The sequence below is a fragment of the Eutrema salsugineum genome, unplaced genomic scaffold, assembly GCF_000478725.1.
Source record: "Eutrema salsugineum unplaced genomic scaffold, Eutsalg1_0 scaffold_8, whole genome shotgun sequence".
NCBI classification, from domain to species: Eukaryota; Viridiplantae; Streptophyta; class Magnoliopsida; order Brassicales; family Brassicaceae; genus Eutrema; species Eutrema salsugineum.
Window position 1 is genome coordinate 4,201,052 of NW_006256414.1, and position 23,014 is coordinate 4,224,065.

The 23,014-nt window shown below is 33.6% G+C and overlaps 4 protein-coding genes across 8 annotated transcripts; all 4 read left to right on the forward strand.

Moving 5' to 3' along the window:
• The first annotated feature begins 1,543 nt into the window (after positions 1-1,543).
• On the forward strand, positions 1,544-3,466 carry LOC18009538 (F-box protein At1g60400). Its single transcript, XM_006392096.2, has 4 exons — positions 1,544-1,582; positions 1,794-2,769; positions 2,852-2,992; positions 3,071-3,466. Exons 2-4 carry the CDS (start codon positions 1,810-1,812, stop codon positions 3,377-3,379), a joined length of 1,410 nt encoding a protein of 469 aa, XP_006392158.2. The 5' UTR covers positions 1,544-1,582; positions 1,794-1,809; the 3' UTR covers positions 3,380-3,466.
• Positions 3,467-4,478: 1,012 nt separating this feature from the next.
• LOC18009536 (phosphatidylinositol 3-kinase VPS34) lies at positions 4,479-9,194 on the forward strand. Of its 2 annotated transcripts, none has more exons than XM_006392098.2 (17): positions 4,479-4,772; positions 5,024-5,120; positions 5,213-5,309; positions 5,409-5,567; positions 5,659-5,868; positions 5,998-6,176; positions 6,356-6,503; positions 6,584-6,679; positions 6,797-6,932; positions 7,029-7,150; positions 7,527-7,718; positions 7,811-7,981; positions 8,068-8,205; positions 8,305-8,459; positions 8,563-8,706; positions 8,812-8,959; positions 9,045-9,194. In XM_006392098.2, the coding sequence occupies exons 1-17, from the start codon at positions 4,661-4,663 to the stop codon at positions 9,180-9,182; spliced, it is 2,442 nt and encodes an 813-aa protein (XP_006392160.1). In that variant the 5' UTR covers positions 4,479-4,660; the 3' UTR covers positions 9,183-9,194. The 2 variants fall into 2 exon arrangements, with proteins under 2 accessions (XP_006392160.1, XP_024016656.1); XM_024160888.1 differs by having other exon boundaries at positions 5,227-5,309.
• Positions 9,195-9,708: 514 nt separating this feature from the next.
• On the forward strand, positions 9,709-11,369 carry LOC18009619. Of its 4 annotated transcripts, none has more exons than XM_006392099.2 (3): positions 9,716-9,888; positions 10,719-10,870; positions 11,091-11,369. In XM_006392099.2, exons 1-3 carry the CDS (start codon positions 9,745-9,747, stop codon positions 11,092-11,094), a joined length of 300 nt encoding a protein of 99 aa, XP_006392161.1. In that variant the 5' UTR covers positions 9,716-9,744; the 3' UTR covers positions 11,095-11,369. The 4 variants fall into 4 exon arrangements, with proteins under 4 accessions (XP_024004582.1, XP_006392161.1, XP_024004576.1 ...); XM_024148808.1 differs by having other exon boundaries at positions 11,097-11,369; XM_024148805.1 differs by having other exon boundaries at positions 11,113-11,369.
• A 9,941-nt stretch (positions 11,370-21,310) lies between these two features.
• Positions 21,311-23,014, forward strand: LOC18009604 (galactinol synthase 4). Its single transcript, XM_006392101.2, has 4 exons — positions 21,311-21,780; positions 21,882-22,202; positions 22,316-22,450; positions 22,535-23,014. Exons 1-4 carry the CDS (start codon positions 21,454-21,456, stop codon positions 22,751-22,753), a joined length of 1,002 nt encoding a protein of 333 aa, XP_006392163.1. The 5' UTR covers positions 21,311-21,453; the 3' UTR covers positions 22,754-23,014.

Sequence of the window (23,014 nt, forward strand, 5' to 3'; positions counted from 1 at the left end):
TCTTTTAGTGGGATGTTGTTAGGTAACTGTTCTTTTATTGATCGTAACAAGATTTTAATCCGTGTGTTCGCACGGAAATTTTTTATTTTTTATTTTATTTTATTTCTAATATAAATTGTATTTATTTTTTGTTAAATATAATTTGTTTTTGTTGTTTATTTTTTTAAATCAAAAAATTGTTATCATGTTTTAATTTTAAACAGTAAAATTTGTATATTAGTAGAATAAGAGTATGCGTTAATTAAGTATACATTGATCTAATGTTAATTATAAACTTTGTTATTATATGAATTTAGATTTACACGTAAATAATCTATATATTTATGAATTTGCTAACCCATCCGTTTATTGGCTTAAATTATTTTTAATATCTTACATGTTTTGACAAACTAACATGTGTATAATACTATAATTATAAATGTATAACCCTATAAATATTTACTAATATTGAATATTTGGACCAATTGATTATGAAAAAATATAATAAGATATTTATTTACTATTTATGCTATTAAAATATATATATATATATATATATACTGGCTAACCTGTTAGTTTAATTGTCTCAAATCATCTTAATATCTTACATGTTTTAATATATTAACTCATGGACTTTAAGTGTATATATATATATAATTCTCATCAACTCGATCATATTATTGTATAATATAAATATTTATTAGTCTAAAATATTTCATATTTTAACCCGATTAATTATGATAAAATACGATAAAATACGATAAAATATTTATTTACTATATATTTTTATGAAAATATTATTTAAATTTAAAATTTTAAATTAAAATCTAACCTGTATTTAAGAAATTCTAAAGTATTAAAATTATTATCTAAATTTTTGTAATAAAATTTAATTATAATTTTTTGAATTTTTTGAATTTAAATTAAATTGAATGCAGATTTTTGTAATTAAATTTAATTAAATTTCTAATAATTTGAAATTTAAATTAAAGATGATCTAGATTTTAGGGAATCTAAAAATATCTAAATTAATAACTAATTTACGGAAATTAAATATTAAAATAAAATAAATATCTTAAAAAAAATTTGGAAGTGTTTGGAAGCAAACACTCAAAGTGTTTTTGTTTTAATAGAATAGATGTTTTGTGTAGCTTGTGTTTAATATATCAATTAATTTTTTTTAATCATAAGAAATTTTTTGACAAATAAAAATAGAGAATATACGTGTAGATATTTCTCTTACGCGTATTAATTTCGTGTAGACTGTAGACTAGTGTAGTTAACAAAAATCACTCATTACTTTCTTGTCTTGTCTAATCTAGCAGCTGTGTAAATTAATTATTATATCACTATTTTTGATTTAAAAAAATAACCATAAAATCTAATGTAAATCACAGTAAAAAGTCAATAAAGGCACTTAGAGAAACTTAAACCGTTTCGTGGCCATTTTAACTTCTATTTATTTATCCTAAAACAAATTGTCAAAAGGTCTTGAAGTGGCAGAAGATCTCCACTTTATAGCCGGCGAGTGACAGGTGGTTCTCTCTTTCGTCTTCCTCTTTGTGTCTCTTGCTTCTCTGATAAAAAAGACCGAACTTTGAAGGTAACTCTCGTTTAAAAATTTCTCTTTTTTTTATCTTCAAGTAGAGCAAAAACTAGCGTTGATATCATTAGGCCTTTTACATGTTGACTGATTTTCTGGCTTTTTGGTAAATTTAGGGATTTAGACGGTTGAACTTTCTCTTGTTGTTTCACTCCGGTTTTGTTTTTATTCTCTCATTCTCTCTCTCTAATTTCTACTTTCTTGTTTGCAGGATTTAATACTGAGTCATGGTTAGAACCTCTCTAAATACCTCTTTAAGCAAGAGGAGGTTAAGGAAATCCAAAGGCCCAAGCGAAGATAGGCTAAGCGATTTACCGGACGAGTTGTTATGTCGAATCCTCTCTGAGTTATCAACGAAGGATTCAGTACGCACCAGCCTTTTGTCAAAAAGATGGAGAAATATCTGGTTAAGTGTTCCGGTTTTGGACTTGGATACCAGAACATTTCAAGATGATGATTACCTCTTTTTGGAATTCCTGGATAGTTTTTTGGAGTCAAACAAAGAGCAAGACATAAAGGAATTCAAGTTGATTTATGATGCTGGTGAGCATTGTGATTCTGATTTTGTGTGGCGGATTGATGATGTGGTTAAGCGTAGAGTTTGTCATCTAACTGTTCTGAATCGGATAAATGGTGATGATGCACTCGTTAGAATGCCTCTCTCCCTTTATTCATGTGAGACATTGAAGACTTTAACTCTCTATTGTGTTGTCTTGGATAATCCCAAATCAGAATTGGTATCTTTACCTTGTGTCAAGAGTATGCATCTAGAGGCAGTCAAGTTTGATGGAAAAAAGGTTCTAGGGACTCTCATATCAAGTTGTTCGGTTCTCGAAGAGTTAATCATAGTCACACATCCTGGTGATTATTTAGAAGAAGTATGTGTGCGCTCTCAATCACTAAAGAGCTTTGAATTAGAGTCCACACCTGGTGACGGATATGAAGAATATGAACGCCAACTTGATCCTGAAGTTGTAATTGATGCTCCGAGACTTGAGTATATGAGTATCAGTCGATACCTATCTACAAGCTTCAAAATAGACAGCATTGGCTCATATGCAAAAGTGAACATTGATGTTACCTTTGATGTGGACTATGGTGATCCAGAAAAGATAGCTATGATCTACAATTTTCTCATTGGGATTTCTCTTGTCCATGAAATGATCATCTCTGCTCAAACTCTCGAGGTACACATGATTAATTTGATTACATTAACCATGTACAATTTACTATATGACATTTGTTTTTCTTTCTTTCTCATTATAATAGGTGATCCATGTTCTCTCGAAGCTAGAACCGTTACCTCGGTTCCCTAACTTGTCTTGCTTGGATGCTTCGTTCATCAAATCTTTTTGGAAATTGTTGCCAACCTTTCTTGGTTGCTGCATGAATCTACAATCCTTCGTATTGGTATGTTTCACTTGATTATGCTTATGTTATCACATTGAGATTTGTGTTTTAAGAAAACATGTAAAGTTTCTTAATCAGGAATTTGACTCCCTTCCCGAGAGAGATGAGATGAAAGTTTCATATGTACCTGAATGTTTCTTATCATCTCTTGAGTATGTTAACCTCTTCACACCAACCACCGTCACAGAGCCGATGAATCTACCAATCTACTTTGTGAGAAACTGTGCAGTCTTGAAGGAGCTTGTGTTAAATGAGAGTTTCAGTAACATGATCAGAAAAATCAAAAGGATTCCAAGATTGTCTCAAAGGTGTGAAGTTCTCGTGGGAACACCAACTTACGAAGATGTCTCTCATAAACACGATTTATTATCAATTATGTATCCATAGTTAGCTAGTAATCATGTGTAGGGCGTTTTGGTTTTTGTTTTTGTGGATAAGAAATCTGAAGCCATATATGATCTTAAGTGTGAAGGCCATGATCTTTTGTGTAAGCCTATGAATATAGTGTCCTTGCTCAATACTCTTTCCTTATATGTTTGTCTATGATTAGGGCTTGACTTCATCAATATTTCTGATTGACTTAGTTATTCAGCGGAGAATATTTCTGATTGACTTAGTTATTCAGCGGAGTTATACTAACTGTCAACTTTTTCAGTTAACACTTTATTTGATTTCTTTATCGTCTTAGGTTGGTTAGAAATATGTCTGACTATTTTGGTCACTTATTATTAAATGGTAAGAAAGCAACAAGATCAAGACCAATGACTGAAGAATAACTATTTATGAAGGTCTTATTTATTTTGTACATTACCTGATCCGAAGCCTTAATGTAGCATTTTGCTCAGGCTTAGTTCTTGTTTGGTCTAGTTTTCTTTGCTTATTTAGATATGATTGTTAAGATCAATAACACGTAATTCCCAAAAATCAGCACTAGAAAGAGAAATTTCAAGTTTTGAGTATGGACTCAGAGTTGTAGAACATTTTAACTTGAAGGAGATTGTAACACATTAGTGAACTTAATCAACAACTAGTCAAAAGGATTTTGCTATTTATACATTAATTTTGTAATGGTCAATGGTAGAAATCGTGATTTGATCAGGAGGTTGAATTTACATGGACATCTCGAGATTTATCAAAAAACATTCTTAAGTTGATCATCAACTTTGGATTTAATTACACTACAGTTTATATGAGTGACGAAAACTCATTTTTATCATAATGAGGGGGACGAACCACCAAAACTATAAGCTTTCTTATAACTTTGATCTTGGTTGCTTCACAAATTAATGAAAATTCGTTGCTGTAAAAAAAAAGGAAAGAAGATTCTAATAGAAAATCTAAAACCAACATCTTGGATTTACATTCTATTTAAATTTGTGACTGCATAACATTTTAAATAGTTTCATAAGATTTTAGATCATAAATTCTAAAATGTAATGTGTTGCAATTAAATAATAATTTTTTTTTATATTCTTTTTTTCCCCGGAGCCGTCGACGTTAAGAGCGAAAGCTGATCAATCCCCGGTCGTGTGCTCCTCTCAAAAAGACATTAACGTCGCTTCTGTGCCTCGAATTCGAGTTTTCAAAGCTTCAGATTCTTCAAATCCTTGATTTCCACTCTTCCTCAAATGAGAAAAGCCCTAATTTTGATCATCTAAAATTCCCCCGATGGGTGCGAGCGAGTTTCGTTTCTTCCTCTCCTGCGATATCAATTCGCCCGTCACTTTTCGTATCGAGAAGCTTGATGGAATCCTCCCCGTCAAGAAATCCACTGATTCAGGTACTGAATCTTTATTACTGGTCGAAGTAATTTTGGAATTGAATCTGTTCTAATTTTTGGTTCGTGTTTCTGATCCTGTAATTCATGGGAACTGTTTATTCCTTGGTGTGTAGATTTTAAGAACTCATATCGGGAATTGCTTATTGTTGCTAGAGAGGCTCAAATTTTAGTGAAATGGGTTTAGTTGTTGAGATGTTGATCCTTCAATTTCTGACTATTTTTTTTTTTGGTTTGATTTATGTTTATGTAAGGAGTTATCTCCGTTGCAGAGGAGAAAATTCCAGAGCTTTACATTGAGTGTGCATTGTACATTGATGGAGCTCCTTTTGGCCTTCCCATGAGAACAAGGTTTCTTGTGTTTTCATATGCTGTGTTGTGATGTTGATGACCTTTGTAGACGAGTTTCATTGTTTCATATCTAGCTCTGTTCTTAATTCCAGATTGAACACTACAGGACCACCATTCTGCTGGAACGAACTCATCACTCTCAGTTCGAAATACCGGGACTTGACTGCCCACTCGCAACTTGCTATCACGGTAAACAAAACTCGCTGGGCTCGTTTCTTGTTTTTATGGTCCCTTCTCGGTTTCTTGCTCCTTTTTTTCTGCTTATTGAAGAGATTCTGCTAGTATCAGGTATGGGATGTTTCTTGTGGAAAAGCTGACGGACTGATTGGTGGGGCAACAATCCTTCTCTTTAACAGCAAGATGCAAATGAAATCAGGAAAGCAGAAGCTCAGGCTCTGGCAGGGGAAGGAAGCTGATGGTTCATTTCCTACCTCTACTCCTGGAAAGGTTTCTGATAATTCTCAATGTAGCTCGATATGTTTTCCTTTATGCCAACTTTCTTTTATATGGGGTTTTCTGTAATTTGTGGTACTTATAGGTTCCACGGCATGAGCGTGGGGAGCTAGAGCGATTGGAGAAGCTCATGAATAAGTTTGAGAGGGGGCAGATCCAAAGCATTGATTGGCTGGACCGACTTATGTTGAAATCCTTGGATACGATCAGGGAACAAGAAAGCTCCAAACATGGAAACTCGAATCTGTACTTGGTTATCGACTTCTGTAGTTTTGAACATCGAGTTGTATTTCAGGTACAATCTTCACTGCAGTTGGATACGTCTGTGACCATCTTACCTATTTGAATGTAAAAACGTATCCACGTGTGTCTTGCTATATCGAAATGATCAATGGGGTTTTGTCTATCTGCTTTTGGTTTCTAGGAGTCTGGAGCCAATTTGTTGATAACTTCCCCTATAGGTTCAACAAATGATTTTGTTACCGTCTGGGACACAGAGCTGGGAAAGTTTAATCCTTCAGAGCACAAGCAACTTAAGCTGGCAAGGAGCTTGGACCGTGGCATTATTGACAGGGATCTCAAACCAAGTTCTAACGAGCGGAAGTAAGTATGGAATTCTGTTTTTCTTTTGTTTCTCCTTTTGGTTGAATTGAAATTGTGTGGCACTCTTTAGTGAAACAGTCTGTCTTTTCTTGGTCATATTATTACGAAATATAGTCGCATATAATCTCACGAGTAGGTGATTTTTTCTTTTCTTTGCCTCTATTTTTCTTCTTTTAAAGGTCCATACACAGCGTTCTAAAATATCCGCCAACAAGGACTTTGAGTGGAGATGAAAGACAACTTCTTTGGAAATTTCGTTTCTCTCTCATGTCTGAAAAGAGAGCTCTAACAAAGTTTCTTCGCTGCGTGGAATGGAGTGATGTTCAGGTAAGCGTGCATCATTTGCCTGTAGATCTATTTATATGGTTCTTATTTTTTCATGTTGCATGATCTTCCTATGTTGGCAGGAAGCAAAGCAAGCTATTCAATTGATGTACAAATGGGAAACAATAGATGTATGTGATGCTTTGGAACTATTGTCTCCTCTATTTGAAAGTGAAGAGGTACTACAAGTGCCTAATTTACTTTTCTTTTGGTCTTTTGACCTTCTACTGGATCTGCTAGTCTGTCATCCTGGTATCTTTAAATATTTGCTAATTCCTCACCACACCTACTGACAGGTTCGAGCTTATGCTGTGAGTGTCCTTGAAAGAGCTGATGATGAAGAGCTCCAGTGTTACTTGCTTCAACTGGTTCAGGCTCTCCGTTTTGAGCGCTCTGATAGATCTCGGCTTTCTCAATTTCTTGTCCAAAGGGGTATGTTCTGAACTTCTACCCTTTATAACTGGTTTATATTTGTCCCATGAGTCATGCATTGACTGATTTCTGTCAATTTTTCTTTCAAACGTCTAGCATTACAGAATATTGAGTTGGCTAGTTTCCTTCGCTGGTATGTTGCTGTGGAACTTTTTGACAATGTCTATGGAAAGCGATTTTACAGCACATACGACTTACTCTTCGAGAGTATGAAACAGGTGTGGACCTAATGTCTATTTGCTCTCTTTTTCCTTGTCTTTTTCGATTTATGATGAGTTGAATATGTAGATCAATCTTTCTCCCGCCTCTGTTCTCTTTGTAATAGTCAGATTGCAAACCCGTTGAACTTGGGATAACAGTGCCAGGTTGTTCAGAATCTCTCTTTAAAAGCTAGTGTTTACCTTTTAGGGAGAGGAGTGGTGGTTTTCCCAAGAATGATAAGGAAACTTCTAAAACGACATATACAGGGTTGTACAGCTACTAAAATATCACCGTACATTGTAATTAGTGTCTTTGGGGCAATGAAATGAACTGTTTTATTCACCAAGTGAGTTCTGTTTGGCTGCTCTAGAATGATATTTGCTTTCATGTCAGCTGCCACCTGGTGCTAACGGAGAAGATGGAAACAAACTGTGGCAAAGTTTAGTGCGCCAAACAGAATTGACTGCTCAGTTATGTTCCATTACACGAGAAGTGAGAAATGTACGTGGGAACACACAGAAAAAAATTGAGAAGCTCAGGCAGCTATTAAATGGACTGCTTAGCGAACTCACCTACTTTGAAGAGGTACTTTCACTGGTAACAAATGCTTTTTATTGATCGAGTGGAAGTTTCTGCTGACCATTTCGTAATCTTTTTTGTATACGGTTTACTTTCAGCCTATTCGATCACCGCTTAACCCTAGTGTACTCATAAAGGGGATTGTGGCCGGAGAATCAACAATCTTCAAAAGTGCATTGTCTCCTCTGCGGCTAAGTTTCCGAACAGAAGACGAAGGAAGTTGCAAAGTTATCTTTAAGAAGGGAGATGATCTCCGGCAAGACCAACTGGTATATTTAGGCTTATTGCATTATATTGCCTTAGATCTTTTGTTCATGTTCTGATTATAATTTTTTTTAAAAAATTTCCTCTATAGGTTGTTCAAATGGTGTGGCTCATGGATAGACTGCTTAAGCTGGAAAATCTTGATCTGTGCCTAACGCCTTATAAGGTGTTAGCAACTGGACATGACGAAGGAATGTTGGAATTCATACCATCCCGTTCTTTGGCTCAGGTACAGTTTTAATGCCTAAACCCATTAATGCCCCCAGATCCTCTCCTTTTGAGAGTAAATAATCTCGTTACACTAAGATTTGCGCTTTTGCATGTTCAGATTCTCTCAGAGCACCGAAGCATCACAAGTTATCTGCAGAAGTTTCATCCTGATGAGCATGCGCCTTTCGGGATAACAGCCACATGTCTCGAGACATTTATCAAAAGCTGCGCTGGCTATTCTGTGATTACATATATACTTGGGATTGGAGACAGGTATGGCGCAAAAAATATTTACCTGAGGTTTTGTTCATGAAGTCTTACCAGTTTTCAATATGCCTTGAAAATCAAATTGTGATGGCCTGTTTTTGATATGTAGACACTTAGACAACCTCCTCCTTACAGAGGATGGCCGTCTTTTCCACGTTGATTTCGGGTTTATTCTCGGTAGAGATCCTAAACCGTTTCCTCCACCGATGAAACTCTGCAAAGAGATGGTGGAAGCCATGGGGGGAGCAGAAAGGTACCAGACTTGCTAAAAAAATTATATAACTTGATGGATCTTGGCTCGAGAGGTATAGTATCACCAGACTTGACATGTTTGGCTACACTGTATTATGTGTTGCAGCCAATATTACACAAGGTTCAAGTCCTACTGTTGTGAAGCTTACAATATTCTCCGGAAATCAAGCAACCTTATTCTGAATCTGTTCTATCTCATGGCGGGTTCCACTATTCCCGATATAGCTTCAGACCCGGAAAAGGGCATTCTCAAAGTAAGGTTCTTTTACTCTCACCTTAACCAGAATAATCTTGCTTGCTCCTTGTTATGTTCCTAAATGCTGGGTTTTTAATATACAGCTCCAAGAAAAGTTTAGGCTTGATATGGACGACGAAGCATGCATCCACTTCTTTCAAGATCTGATTAATGAAAGCGTAAGCGCTCTGTTCCCGCAAATGGTTGAAACCATACACAGATGGGCTCAGTACTGGCGTTGAACTACAACCACAGGGTTTAGCCAAAAAATGTAGATGTATTTACTTCCTCACGTTAATTGTTAGTGTGATTTATGTTCTTGGCTTTTGAATTATCTGCTAAAACAACTTGACATCTGTAAATAAGTCTCGTTAACCTTGAAACTAGAATACTAGAAAATGGATGACACATTAAAACGCTGCGTTTTATCTTCATTCCTTCGTTGTTGTGCTCTCCTTTCGATCGATAGAAAAGTAAAAAGCATAAAATACAGAGATCGGGTAATATTAAACGGTATGATACTACGCACTGGGGATGTATTTATACGGGAAAAAGATTGGAATCACATTTTCATTCAAGATTGAGGGACCCAAAAATGAGGGGAAAATGGATAAATAATTATATTCTTGGTTAAATTTTAAACAATACAATAATAAGAGGGGGTACTAGTGAAATATCACCTTTAGAGAATTTTCATGCCGTGGAGATTTCGTCTGATTTGATTTGATTTAAATACCCAGCGTTTTAGAGAATATACTCCAGAAATTAAGGGTTCGCCATTTTTCCTTAAGAGAGAGAAGAATAATGTTACAGTGTCCGACGCTGATGACCGAGTTTCCGTCGCCGACGAAAGCAATTCCGGCATCGTATTTGCTACCGTTACAGTGGCCCCAGCCGCATAACGAAGAGATTCTACTCGCCATGGAAGAAGCTGAGTTCGAAGAAAAGGTACATTCTCGTATTTCTTTAATGATAGCAATTTATCAGTTTTCGAGCGTCACTGAAGCATACCATGGAATTCGAGCTGATTTTTAGTGAGAATCCTGATTGATAACTTCTGGGCTTTGCAATCGAGGTCCTTTAAAGCCACGGCGGATTTAGATCGAATAGGTTTCGTTTCCTGTGGTTGATTGAGAGACTGTAAGTGGTTTCTACTTAATTTTATGGTAACCGGAGAAGAAATGATCAATCTTTGTCTTTGATTTCAAATTTAATGAACAAGGTTTTGTTGGTAACTAAATCGACTAGTCTTGAATTTGGCTTTAGGCAGATCAGTTTTCTCTTCTTCACATTGACTAGATGAATTATGGTTTCTGATTGTTTGTCAACCTTTCTTCTTTGGAACATACTCTTTTTGGTGCTATGTTTGAAGTATAAATTGGCAAGAAAGTTTGAATTTAGTGGATGCCAATGTTGAGTTGTGTGATTCTTGAGTAGTGGTGTTTTTAGTGTATACTCCATGGATATTGACTTGAGATCATTTGACTGGAAGTCTCATTGCTTTAAACTCGCAAAAATGTAAAGAAGACAAGAAGATTAGATAAGATATATGCCCTCAAGCATTATTTACTAGCGAATTAACTTCTGAAACCTTTTCATGTGAGGTTTTGGTGTTTCCTTTTAATTGGATGTACACATATTATATTGTCTAGTTATAGACGTGGAAGATATGAAAAGGGAGTGGGATCAAATTAGACTAATTGTCCATTTCAAAGTTGTTCTTCTTATTAATGCTAAGAGAAGTTTGAGCACATTGTTGTTGTCATGGTTTGGTGCAGTGCAACGAGATCAGAAAGATGAGTCCTAGCTTACCCGTAATTGGAAAACCAGTCGTTGACAACCATCAAGAAGAAGGCGATAATGATGCAGAGGATGATGATGCTGACAATGCAGAGGAATCCGATGGTGAAGAGTTCGAGCAAGAAACCGGGTAAAGAATCTCCACGACAAAAAAGTGAAATTTGCTTGATTTTGAGGATACGTATCTAAATCTTCTTGTGCCAAAACGACTATGATTTTGATTGACTATGTAAGCTACTATTATATACAAATGGGCCTGGGCTTTAGTTTCTAAATTAATAAGTAAAGCCCACGAAAGGAAAATATGCACTGATTTAATCATAAGAGTTCTAATTTCTGAATCTTCTCAGCTGAAGAACCCAAAATTCGCAGTGAAATGGAGAAACCGACGCAATCTCCTCCTCCAAATCATCAAATGGATGCAGATGACGAAGACGAGAATGTGAAGCGGCTCAAGGTTTAGGGCTGAATTGATCTGGCTGATTGATCAATTTTCTTATTGTTGATAATAATGGCAAATTTTATTTCCATCAGGATATATTCAGACAAAATGTTGATACCTTTTTTTTTGTTGGTTTGTGATTTGTTTCAAAGACGTTTAGACAACATTGCTAACGAAGTTTATTAATGTAGCGGTTTGTTTTACTTTAACTACTAGTAAACACTCAGCTCTAATTGTAAAATATAGCCAAAGTTTGCTTTCACATTGTGGTCATTTGATATTGTTCTACTATTACTATTACTTGTAAGCTTGAGATTGAGTGAGACGAAAGCTTCGGATTCCGAGAGAAGCATGTTCCTTGTTAAAACCTTCCTTTCTTTTCCTTTTGATTTTTGTTGATTATGGAGTCATATATGTTGCCAGTTTGAAGGATTTGTTTTGGGATTGTGATATTAAGACACTTGTTTTTATTTTCGTTTTTTTTACTACAGATATAGTAATATAGTAATACTTTTGTTTTCGAACTGTTCTCTCGGTTTCTCCTTTTTCTTGTTCCCTTGGCTCTTTCCGGATGAGCAAAACCCAGAGGTGGTCACATAAAATTAATGGTGTCGTAAATTATCTATCATAGGTCCAAAAAGTCGTTTTCTGACAAAAACAAAATAATAGCAGAATTTTTAATAAAATTCGTTGGGAATTGGTTAGAACCATTCTTCTAAATTATCTTTACCGGTGTACGTGTGAATTAACTAATCAGTGAAAGTTTTGGTTGGATTGCATGGCAGATTTTTTTTGTTTTCAATATATAGTAACTAGTAAGCGTAAGTCGCTTGTGCAAGTGCAACCAAATGTCATGTGACAAATTTGTTTAATTGATGAAGCAAGTAAGAAAGTTTGAAGAAGCAATAATCAATATTTTATCATCACATAACCTTCTCTTTAATCCATATCCACTACAATTCCCAAATGTTCGTTGGACAATAAACACTTTTGACTTAAACGTGTAAATAGTGTTGGAACTCAATATTAATAAGCATTTGGACTTGTAATATTGAGTTTGTGTGTGAATAAAAAATAAAGTTTAATAAGCAAATGAGTCTTATAAATTCATTTGAGATTTGGGTTTGAGCCTATGGAAATGAAATGTTCCTATTGGCTATAACTAAAAGTGGAAGTTTAGTGGAAGTGTATTTGTCCCACATTGCTCACCAAGGAGAAAAATTTCTTGTATATATATGGCCTTCTCACAATAAGGATCAACAGCATTGTGGAAGTAAAAGGGCTTTATGCAAAAACACCTACGCGCGCCGTCGCCGTCACCGGTGCCGGGCTCGTGTTCGTTGCTCGTTACTCGTTGTATTTTTTAGTTGACTCTTAGGGCTCTTGGGCTCTATATAGCTGGGTATGGGTCGTGGGCTTCTTAGTTCCTGCGAAATAATTTTTGCATATTGAAAGTAAATCTTAGGAAATAAAAGATTGCGTCCAGATAATAACGGAAGATTTTTGAATCCTTTTACTTGCGGAAAAAGGAGAATATCTCGTGAATATTCCTTTTTGCCAAAGCTTATTCCTTGCGGATCAAGCTGAATCTTCCAGTATAAATAGACACCCTCTTCTCTCATTCTAAATGATCGAATTTTCGAATACACTAAACACATAGCAAATAATTCTTTCCAGCAAATCTCTCTCGTCTTAACATCGTAAGTGTCTCGAGAGCTATAGCGTAGTATTATTTCAGTTCGCAGATTCTATTACGGGTGTTGCGTAATAGTCTCATCACGGTTGTATCCTGAGATTCAAAAATCGCACCATACGGTCATACATTACCGGCGATTTATTGAGTTAAGGAAAGAGATCATATCTCGACTCCGTGTTTTCGTCTGTTTTCAATCGGTTTTCTAAATCTCGTTTTAATCTTTTACCTTAACATATCGTTTTACCTTAACATATCGTTTATAATATTGTTATTTTCTATTCGTGATTTCAATCGGATTTTTGCGGACTAACAATTAGTTCATAAGGTTGGGTTATAAGGTTTCAGTATTTCACGTGTAATGTTAGAGCTAACCCGAAAAAAACATAAAAAAAAAAAAGTCTGTCGCCGTGGTTTAAAAAGGTTATGAGAAGATAATATGCTGATTAACTAAAAAGGAAAAGTCTAAGTAGTTAGTTAATAGAGTTGGATTGTTCATTTATGAGTTTATCTTAGGTATGCATGCATGCTCTCGATCTCGTTTCTATTAGTGAACACATATTTATCTTCTAGAAAATTAGGGTAGAAAACTTTGTGCATGATGCAACACGGTTAAAAACTGTTAACCATTAACCATAACTTCCTTCTTTTTTTTGTTGTTGTTAAAGGGCCTTCATGAAATAAATAGAGTTTACAGAGAAACAGACACGAACCATCAAACCATTAAAGAAAGAGAAGTAAAAACAGCCAGAATAAATGGGGGAGCCGGAGGGAAAACAAATGCCATAATTAGCCATAACTTCCTTCTATAATTTTGGTTTGGTTACGTCTGTTCCGTGAAAATAACTACCTCCATAACGTCCGACATATTTGAAGCGACGTATATATTTTTCAAACAAATAAAATAATATATAGATTTTTTTTGACATACTAATAAAATAATAAGTAGCTTACTAAATAGACCCAAAACGCGTGGAAGATGTGGTGCCGAGATGTAGGGTCTAATATTTTAAATTAAAGGATGTCGATTGGTAAAAACAAAGTTCCAATATTTCACCATATATATTAAATAATTTTTCCATTTAAAATCCCCGAACATATCAAGATCATCATGACCCAAATTAGGCACTAATTTTTAACGGATACGTGTGCTGATGTGGTCAGCATAGGAGCCTTCGAAGCTTTTTTTACGTAGGAAAACAAATTATATTTTTATCAATGTTTTTCGTGTTAAAAAAACAAAAAATAATGTTTTTCGTGTTGGAACTATGAAATATTTGGTGTTTTGTGTAAAGAGTTATTCTGAATACTCCATCCAGTTTAATAATTGATATTTATTAATGTTTTATCCTAAATTATATGAGTGACGTTTCAACTTTTGATTTAAAATTGATTAACTTTTTATTTTTCATTTATATTCTGCATAATATTTTATTAATTGAATTGTGGTTAGATAAACAATACTCCCTCAATTTCATTTTATAGGTTGTTCAGGATTTCAAATTAAGTGTTTTTATTTATTTTTAGTGTAATATTTAAGACAAAAATTCAGTTTGAACTTTATTTTTGTAATAATGTATTAATAAGAGAAACAAAATTATGTACTATATTAACATGGAGTATAATAAAAAATTAATTTGTTTTTATAATGTGTGAAATAATACTTATAATAATTTAAGAAAAACAAAAATAATAAAGCAACCAAAAACAAAATAAACGTAAAAGTTTGTTAAACATAGCATGGAAACAGGCTGATTGTGATGAAAGCATTTGTGTAAGTGTTGTGTCGACGGAATGTTGCTGTAATGTACTCTTGGTTACCTCTATATACAGTGTGTTAGGTGCGGGCAACTATGTCCTAACGCTTCGTGCTTTCTAGTTTTCCTCACTTTCGAACTTCGATAGAAATTATAACACTAGAAAAATATATTAGTGTTGCATGCACCAGTCTCGAACTCAAACGGTGAGTTACCAGCTGAATTTTTTTTGATAAACCCTATCGGCTGATCCGGTTGGCCCCGGTAGGAACGCACCAAAGTGATATAGTGTAGACTTCTTCCTGGTTTAACGGTTCAACGGACACCATGAGTTTCGAGCAAACTCAAAGTCAACGGGCCATGAAATCCATGAGATCCAAATGGGCCACCACACTACCTGTCCCGAGTTTGAAATGTCTTCCGACTAATGTCAGGGGGTAGCCAGATCGCCTGTTACTGGACTACCAGGCAAACTGCTTGGGCCTTTTGGTCCAAACCCAGACTTTCCACATATTTATGTTTTTGTTTCCAGGGAGGATGGAACCTGGGTGAAGTGGTGTAACACCCCACACAACCCTTCCCTACCACTGGACCACAACGATGCGGGCGTTACCAGCTGAATTAAGCATTGCTTCTCTTGTTTCATATGCAGAGCTAAGTAGTTTACGTACTAGCTCTTAGAATTGAATGCCTATGTTGCTACAGTTGTTTAAGCTTCTACTATCTCCATTGTTTTTGCATTAGATATGGCCATTGACATTTCCACCAATTCTTCTTAATACTGAGGTTGCTACTCCAACTATACAATCACTTATCTAGCTGTTCCAACAACCACATAATCCTGCAAGAAATCTACTACCGTTATAGAAAATACTCCTAATTATATTATAATACCACAAAAACCAGATCTATAAAGGATGTGTCTCTAATACAACACATTTCTTATAGATGAAGATTTTGCTAATATCCACTACAAGAAAAATTGTCATATTATTACAAAAATTTTGTCATAATAAAAATTATTTCATAACAAAATAAACATTGTGATATATTTGTGACAATTTGAGAATAATTACAATACAATCATCACAAATTTTTTGGTAACAAAAACATCACAATTGCAATGGATTTTATATAGTGATCACTCTGTCACAAGTAGTAACGATATACAAACGTAACAAACGGTTAGAATCACCAACTAAAGATAATGCAACAAAATCGTTGTATAATCAACTGTCATAAGGTCTTAATTCTGTCACTCATTACAAAAACAAGAAATCTTACATGTACCTTTAGACTTGGACTCTTCTTTGCTTTTATTAGATTAAAATTTGAATGAAGATATTACAGAAATGGCAGTGGAAATTCATGGTAATAACCAGTTTACATTATTAGAAACAATAGAGGTGCCTCTTGAAACAGAATTGTTGCAAGATGTGGAAAATGCATCTGCTCAGAGATTCCATGGAGTCAATTAAGCCAAATTAGAGATTTATGTATTATTGTTGATGATCGCGGAAATCATGGTGGTGGATACATCAACTAATGATTTCTAGTGGACTATTATTTGCTCTTCTCTTTCTCCATTTCGCTTGTGTTAATCTAGCTTAAGTGTATGTTTCTGTTAACTCACATTTTTTTCTTTAAAAATGTTATAACCTTGTTTCATTTTCTACCATTTAAATAAATTCTATATAAAATCTTCAACTTAATTTCAGTGATCTTTTTAAATCTTCAACTTTTCGTGTGTCCAAAAAAAAAACCTCAAATATTTTTTATATCAATTTAAAATCTTTAATTGTTATCCGTATAGTTAGTTTATATCATATACAAAACATCACTAAACAAAAATGAAAACGTCGTTCGAATCCCGTTAACAAACTAATTACAATAACTCGTCGTGGTTAAACAATAGTTAACATAAAATTCGATATAAACTAAATTCTGACAAAATTGAAGTAAAATTCTCAAATCAAATTGAAACAAAATCATCACACGGATAACAATTGAGGATTTAAAATAGATAAAAAAATATTTAAAATCTTTTTCTAAGCACATGAAAAATTGAAAATTTAAAAAGCTCATTAAAATTATGTTGAAGATTTTATATGGAATTTTCCCCACTCTTTAACTAGAATACCCCCACTACAACTTGGTTGTGTGATTTAACTCTTTAAGCCAAAGCATTTTGATTTAGAGTAGTATAATACCTTGTTGTCGGCTATATAAAAGTTAGAGTTTACTACTATATAAAAAGATCTGACTTCTTCTTTTAATATTTTCTCTTACCTTACCAGATCTAAAAGAGCTACGTGGCAGACGTCCATACGTTTACAGTTATAAAATTAAAATAGTAGAGCCAACCGACCCCAGGAAATAGTAGAGCTACCATTGGGAAAAAAGCATTTATGTAAATTGCATTATAATTGTGGAATTTTTGGCACATTGTTTTCATTTGTTAAATAAAAAGACAGAGACTCGTATGGATACCAACGCTTTTGTTTGTTTGTTTGTGAGTCTGTGACTTTTACTATATAATCTAGCCTCTATCTATTAATGGACTACGATATTTATGTTTACAAATTACTGTTACAGTGTTACATATGATCTCATAACAAATAATTTGATTTGATCAAATCAAACAAAATCAAATTATTCTATTACACAGTTTTACTTATAGAATCACATCATTTTATTTACTTTTATAATACATTAAATTCAACTATTTGAAATTTTTTGAGATCGTTTGTTTTGATATTTGTAGTCAGATGATTCATCTAGATGATTCATTTGGTTGATCCATCCAAATAATATTAGTTTATATTAATAAAATTCTATCATTCATTCAACTGATTCAATTAGCTGATCCATCTGAATGAATTTTTGTTTGTTAAATTTTTTTTTTTGATCATTTCAAATCTGATGCTGCCCAGAAAAAAAATCATTTCAATCTGAATTTACATAAATGCTTTTAATAAAAAATAACTAAAATACTCATGTTTTCATCCAATTATATTCTTAGTCTAATATTAACTATATTGATATTATTTATTAATATAAATAATATTTTACAACTACATAACTTTTAGATTATTATTTTTTAAACATTTATAATTTTCCTTTTTATGAAAATATTTTTTTTTGTTTATAAAAAATTTCATAATAATTAATTAAAAAATATAATTGATTTAGTGATTAGTTCATACCTAATAAGAACATTCAAAACAAATATTTTCTCACTGGTGAGGCAAACTACAATCTTTTCTTCTTGATTTATAATTTCATCGTACAGAATACAATATCAAATTGGAAAAAAAAATATCATATTATGTTTATAAAGGTATAAAACAAAGTTTTTTAGACCTGACAACAATCACAAGTTCTTAGACCAATGCAAAGCAAGCTCAGATACGTACCAATATCAGCTTGATGAAAAAATATTATTAGGATCCAATTTCAGGCAATCCTGAGTTCTCTTCGCCAACAAATGCAGAGTGTAAGTTCAAATCAAAGGAGGAAAAGCAAACTGATAACTCAAATGCGGATGAAAAGCACCAGAGAGTGTGATTGTGACACCAGAGACTGACTGAGTCGGCGGAGTGATAAAAAACACTCAAATTGCAGATGAAAAGATGGCGGAGTGATGAATGAGTTGGAGAAGAGAGGAGTCCCAAAAGAGAGAAAACGGAGAAGAGTTCTCGAAATAGATTTATATTTTTTATTGTAAATTTTTATTTCGTCAAAAGTATTTTAGTCATTATCAAGTTTCAACTGAAGCAGGTTCATTCAGCTGGTCCAATTCGGATCAACCAACTGATTTCAGGAATTTTGTCATAGCTTTAAATAATCTATTTGGTTGATTCATCCGAATGATCATGATTTTATACACTGAACAAACATCATTTGATTGCTTCATTTGGATGGATAATGAATAGACCCTAACTTGAAAAGATATTGTAGTTACCATATGCTATATTATTTATTTTTGCTTTTGTTTCTTTGCCTGCTAAAACTTTCTTGTTTTTCAATTTTTTTGTACATAATCAAAATTACCATTCAATTAAGTAATGGCACTACTCATATTTTCTTGTGCATCATATATTCTTAATAATAGTAGCTAAATACTTTTTTTTTTAAAGTGCAGAGTAGCAGTCACACTTATACTATAATTTGACTATCTTAAGAAAAAATAAGACGTCAAAATCCATTTGACGATACATATTATTGTCATATTTATATAAATTATATTTCAGCACAAAATCAATTGTGTAAAACCTATTTAAAAATCTGGTTGATCAAAAACAAGTTATATGAACATCATAAATCAAGTTATAACAGTTGAAGTGTGTCATGTTATTGATTTTTTTTTTAACAGATGTGTCATGTTATTGATTTATTAAAAAATCTAGTGTGTAGATTACTCAAATGTTATATTTATTTTCGAAGATTAATATGATAAAAACATGTATTATCTCAATTTTTTTTTAAAAAAATGTAGAGGTAATTAACAGTTTTAACGTTTAAAATATGGGAAAATTGCATTGAATAATTAAGAGAATAACCGGTTGACCAAAAAAAAAAAATTAAGAGAATAACCATATAAGAAAGATGGCTACTATATTTTCTGTATAATATACAATATATACAACAATACCCTTGAACATCTCCACTCGCAGGAATTGAAAGTATTTATTTGGAATCTGTAAGAGTAAATTATAAAAGTTGGATTTAACCCATCCACATAAATCAGTTATTAAGAAACAAGAAAAAAAAAAGAGAAAGAACATTTAAATCCGAGAATAACACTTTCTCGTTCAATTACTTTTCTAGAAAGAGAGCAAGTGACAGATTTTAAATTTAGAAGTGAGAAGATATCAAATTAATTGAAGAGCCGGTGAAGATTGAAGAGTGAAGTAAGAGTTCTATTTTAGGGTTTTTATTAAATATATTGACTAAATATGAATCGCTCGTATACATAGAAGTACTATATGTGAATCAGACATAGATCTGTCTGTGTTTTCTAGGTATACATAGATCTGTATGTGAATCGGTCTTTTATTGGTAGGATTTTCTATAGATTGACAATATGTGTATAGAACGTTTGTACATAGTTTGACTGTATATTGTTATTGTACATAGAAAGTTTATTTAATCTATGTATTTTTCTTGTTTTGTTACAGGGTGTTGTGATGACAGATTTAAGCTTGTCGGAAAGAATGTTCATGACGAGTTCTGAACCTATAGGTTGGAAAAGGATAAATGGATACTTCAATTACAGGTGTAGGTCCAGGAGTTCTACTGACTATCATGCCTCTATCGTGTCTCAACCTCCCATTTATGTTTGAACAATTCGATAAGCATATGATTCCTATAATTTTCCAATATATTCATATTTTCTTCCTTTATAACAGTTGCGTTCCTAATACTAATGAAACATCATTGCCAACATGGAATGAAAGTATGCAAACTTGTAACAATTGCCCATCTTCAAGCTTCAGCAAAGAACTACATAATTGAAACATGCAAACTGTTTACTCTCCTTCAATCATCACAGTAGAATAGTCGGTTTACAATTCTTTAAACTTTCTATTTTGTAATTTTTTAGTGGTTAATTTATTTGGACGCATGTAAAACTTTACACTCAACTTAAGTATTTATTTTAGTAACACTTATATAAATATAAATTATATTAGATAGACTATAGTTTATGACATATAGAATACTACAAATTATTCTATTAATTTTATATTAGTATATATAATATATGATAAAATAAACTTTAGACAAACTATTAACTATATTTCATGTCATATAAAATACTATAAATTATATTACTAATCTAATCATTCATTTTCGTCCACATAATAAATTGGAGGGAATTTAACTTTTCAAAACTTAAATAATATGTCAATGTTATGTTAGTGATTAGAGTGTTTCATGGTAGTAAGCAATGCATGCGGTTTCTCTCCAATTAACAACTTGCTATTCTTATCTAGAAGAGTATTTTCGTCCAAAAAACATAAACATTATTACTTACTTAAATATCTAATATCTATAGTTATTTTATTAAATTTTAATTATTCACTTAATTAACCCTAAAACATACTCTTATTGACCCCCAAATAAAAACAAATGGTACTCCCTATGACACACACATGCCCCTACCTTGGACTCTTTAACGACCTTCCACGAGGAATTCATGGTCTTCTTCCAACCTTATTATATTATTACCTCCCATTTGAATCTGCCTGTTCGTTAATTTTTTTTTTTTTGGATTTACAAAATTGATTGTCATAGTATTATTTTGATATTTAATTCAACTGCTTCGTATTAATTTAAAAATTTTCTTTTGAGTTTGTCCTAAACTATATTAACCTTTCATTTCCCTAGTTACATCACCACACTATAAACAAGTAATCCAAGAAAGGTTCATTTTCATATTTTATTTTATTTATTAATTTTCACGTCCACCAGCAAACAATATATATATTAGAAAAGGACCAAAAGGTTTATAAAAAGTAATTTCAGTCTCTGTAAAGAGGATTATTAAAATGCAATTCATATGTAGAAATTTTTTGAAGAAGAAGTAACTATTTCATCATTGATTTGTTCCGGATTTACCCTTCGTGCTACGCCTATTTAACCAGACGTTGTGGTAGCCTTATAGAAACTACTACTCACAAGCCAAAGACTAAGTAACTAAGTTCAAAGTTGGCATATCTTTTACAAACCAAGCTTCTGTTTTCTTTTACTTCTCAAACACTCACAAAAACTTTTCAAATCTCTCCAAAAACCCACCCCAATACTTTTTCTTCTCTCAAATGGCCCCAGAGATTTCCGTAAACCCGATCTATGTATCCGAGAAGGCGCATCAAGCACCTTCAAGGAGAGCCTATGTAACGTTTTTGGCAGGTAACGGAGACTACGTGAAGGGAGTGGTGGGACTAGCAAAGGGTTTGCGTAAGGTGAAAAGTGCTTACCCTCTTGTTGTTGCCATGTTACCTGATGTGCCTGAGGAACATAGAGACATCTTGAGGTCTCAAGGCTGTGTATTGCGCGAGATCGAGCCTGTTTATCCTCCAGACAACCAAGTTGAGTTCGCTATGGCTTATTACGTTCTCAACTACTCAAAGCTACGTATCTGGAACGTGAGTCTCTTAGATTCTTCACAAAGCTTAAGATATGTTATAGTTAATAAAAGCTCTTTGTGTTTTTTTTTTTCTTCTTACCTTTGAAAACTTCTTTGTAGTTTGAGGAGTACAGCAAGATGATATACCTGGATGCAGATATTCAAGTCTTTGAAAATATCGATAACCTTTTCGATATGCCTGATGGGTATTTTTATGCGGTGATGGATTGTTTCTGTGAGAAAACGTGGAGCCACTCGCCGCAGTATTCGATTGGGTATTGTCAACAGTGCCCAGAGAAAGTCACGTGGCCGGAAAATATGGAGTCTCCTCCTCCTCTGTATTTCAACGCCGGTATGTTTGTGTTCGAGCCAAGCCCTTTGACTTATGAGAGCCTACTTCAGACTCTGGAGATCACACCGCCTTCACCGTTTGCAGAACAAGTAAGTAACTTACAATAGTTCACAATACGTTATATCCGGTTTTACAGTTGCTCCAAATCAAAATCAAGAACTGGTTTTGATGGTGATTTGATCGGTATTTGCAACTTTGGCAGGATTTTCTCAATATGTTCTTTGAGAAAGTGTACAAACCGATCCCTCTGGTTAACAATCTGGTTTTGGCTATGCTTTGGCGTCACCCTGAGAACGTGGAGCTGGAGAGAGTCAAGGTTGTTCACTACTGTGCAGCTGTAAGTAGTTCTCTCTTTGCTTACAAACCCGAACCGGTTTAGCTTGGTTTTCTGAAATTTGATTCCTGTTTTTCTGTTGATAAGGGATCCAAGCCATGGAGGTACACAGGAGAAGAAGCTAACATGGACAGAGAAGACATCAAGATGTTAGTTGATAAATGGTGGGATGTATATAACGATGAATCCCTAGATTTCAAACCGAAAAGCCCTGAAGATGTGGAAGAAACCGTTACCAAATCGACCATCCTAGCTTCAGTACCTGAACCGGAATTCACCTACTTTCCTGCTCCTTCTGCTGCTTGAAAAGTCTAGTTGCACAAGACTTGGAGTGTTTCTATATCTATTTTCTTGTGATAATTATAGTTTGAAATAGCATAAACAGAAATAGAAACCTTGGTGAGTTGGAATCACAGCTCTTAGCTGCCCCTTTCTCGACCCGAGAGTTTTTCAATTAGTATATGATAAAGTGTGTAAGGTGTTAAAACTACTAAAGAAACGATGTATTTGTATTGCTATATTTATGTACGAACCACAACATATATCAATGTGAAAGCGTTACAGAAA

Coding starts and splice junctions, on each gene's coding strand:
- LOC18009538 (XM_006392096.2), top strand. CDS start 1,810: ATGGTTAGAACCTCTCTAAATACCTCTTTAAGCAAGAGGAGGTTAAGG. Junction 2,770..2,851: donor TCTCTGCTCAAACTCTCGAG/GTACACATGATT, acceptor TCATTATAATAG/GTGATCCATGTTCTCTCGAA. Junction 2,993..3,070: donor ATCTACAATCCTTCGTATTG/GTATGTTTCACT, acceptor TTTCTTAATCAG/GAATTTGACTCCCTTCCCGA.
- LOC18009536 (XM_006392098.2), top strand. CDS start 4,661: ATGGGTGCGAGCGAGTTTCGTTTCTTCCTCTCCTGCGATATCAATTCG. Junction 5,310..5,408: donor ACTCGCAACTTGCTATCACG/GTAAACAAAACT, acceptor TGCTAGTATCAG/GTATGGGATGTTTCTTGTGG. Junction 6,933..7,028: donor TCAATTTCTTGTCCAAAGGG/GTATGTTCTGAA, acceptor TCAAACGTCTAG/CATTACAGAATATTGAGTTG.
- LOC18009619 (XM_024148805.1), top strand. CDS start 9,745: ATGTTACAGTGTCCGACGCTGATGACCGAGTTTCCGTCGCCGACGAAA. Junction 9,889..10,718: donor AAGCTGAGTTCGAAGAAAAG/GTACATTCTCGT, acceptor GGTTTGGTGCAG/TGCAACGAGATCAGAAAGAT. Junction 10,871..11,112: donor GAGTTCGAGCAAGAAACCGG/GTAAAGAATCTC, acceptor CAAAATTCGCAG/TGAAATGGAGAAACCGACGC.
- LOC18009604 (XM_006392101.2), top strand. CDS start 21,454: ATGGCCCCAGAGATTTCCGTAAACCCGATCTATGTATCCGAGAAGGCG. Junction 22,203..22,315: donor CTTCACCGTTTGCAGAACAA/GTAAGTAACTTA, acceptor CAACTTTGGCAG/GATTTTCTCAATATGTTCTT. Junction 22,451..22,534: donor TTGTTCACTACTGTGCAGCT/GTAAGTAGTTCT, acceptor TCTGTTGATAAG/GGATCCAAGCCATGGAGGTA.